This window comes from Buceros rhinoceros, unplaced genomic scaffold (genome assembly GCF_000710305.1).
Source record: "Buceros rhinoceros silvestris isolate BGI_N320 unplaced genomic scaffold, ASM71030v1 scaffold38189, whole genome shotgun sequence".
Classification (NCBI taxonomy): Eukaryota; Metazoa; Chordata; class Aves; order Bucerotiformes; family Bucerotidae; genus Buceros; species Buceros rhinoceros.
Window position 1 is genome coordinate 4808 of NW_010433965.1, and position 1052 is coordinate 5859.

The window sequence follows — 1052 nt, forward strand, 5'->3', positions numbered from 1 at the left end:
AGGTTCATTCCTTCCCACGGCTGTGCTGGGAGCGGAGGAGTATTGCTCACCCTCTGTGCTTTGGGACGTGGCGGGGGACCAGGTCCTCCCCCCATCCACGCAACTGGGCCGCCAGCCCCCGCTGCTCGCCCATAAAAGAGCCCCAGCAGACAGCAGCTCTGTCCCTGCAGCACGGAGCAGCCCTCGAGCAGCCTTCGAGCAGCCCTTGAGCAGCCCAGCATGGCGAAGACGGACGGGGTGGTCTGCGCCCTCCTCCTCCTCACCACGCTCTGCTGCCAGAGCCTGGCTCAGAGTGAGCTCTGCCGCCCGCCCTGTCCCACAGGCTGGGGGACGGGGACAGCCCCTGGGCCATGGGGATGGGTTTGCTTCATGCATGGGGTGGGGGTGGAAGGTGGTAGGTGAGGTCTCCAGGCTAAGCTGAGCTTGTGCTGTCCCCCCAGGAGCCCCGGCCATGCCGGACAAGTGCTGCTTCAACTTCCAGATGAGAAGGATCAAGAGAGACAACATCGTCGCCTGCTATCCCACCAGCCCCGAGTGCCCGCACAATGCTGTGATGTGAGTACCCTACACCCAACCCTTCGGTTTGGTAAAGCCCCTCTAGACCCTGCCCGACCCCATGCTTTGCTTTGGTGGGTCCAGTCCTGATCCTCTGTGCCTCAGAGCCCCTCAAAAACTCAGCACTGGGGTCTCCATCTTCCCCACTAACCCTGTCTTCGCTCTGCCCCAGCTTCAGGGTGAGGGGCGGGAAGGAGATCTGCGCCCAAGCAAGCAGGCCCTGGGTGAAGAGGTACCAGAAGACCTTTCAAGTCAGCTCCTTCTCCATCCCCAGCTAGAGGGGCGGCTGGAGGCAGAGCAGGGAGTCTCCTCCATGGGGGCAGGACACCGGGAAGGAGACCCCTTCTCAGAGGTAGCTGCGGGGCAGCTCATCAGGGACATCCAGCGCATCACGCTGCGACAAGTCTCACCACCTCTTGGAAGGCAAAGGGCCTTTGCCACCCCTGGCATCCCACCAGGACGGGGTGTGCCGACCCCGCGGGGCTCTGGGGTGCCAG

The 1052-nt window shown here is 63.7% G+C and overlaps 1 protein-coding gene across 1 annotated transcript; it reads left to right on the plus strand.

Moving 5' to 3' along the window:
• The first annotated feature begins 219 nt into the window (after positions 1–219).
• LOC104500617 (C-C motif chemokine 3-like) lies at positions 220–833 on the plus strand. Its single transcript, XM_010144285.1, has 3 exons — positions 220–292; positions 441–555; positions 728–833. The coding sequence occupies exons 1-3, from the start codon at positions 220–222 to the stop codon at positions 831–833; spliced, it is 294 nt and encodes a 97-aa protein (XP_010142587.1).
• Positions 834–1052: the final 219 nt, after the last annotated feature.

Coding starts and splice junctions, on each gene's coding strand:
- LOC104500617 (XM_010144285.1), top strand. CDS start 220: ATGGCGAAGACGGACGGGGTGGTCTGCGCCCTCCTCCTCCTCACCACG. Junction 293..440: donor CTGCCAGAGCCTGGCTCAGA/GTGAGCTCTGCC, acceptor CTGTCCCCCCAG/GAGCCCCGGCCATGCCGGAC. Junction 556..727: donor TGCCCGCACAATGCTGTGAT/GTGAGTACCCTA, acceptor GCTCTGCCCCAG/CTTCAGGGTGAGGGGCGGGA.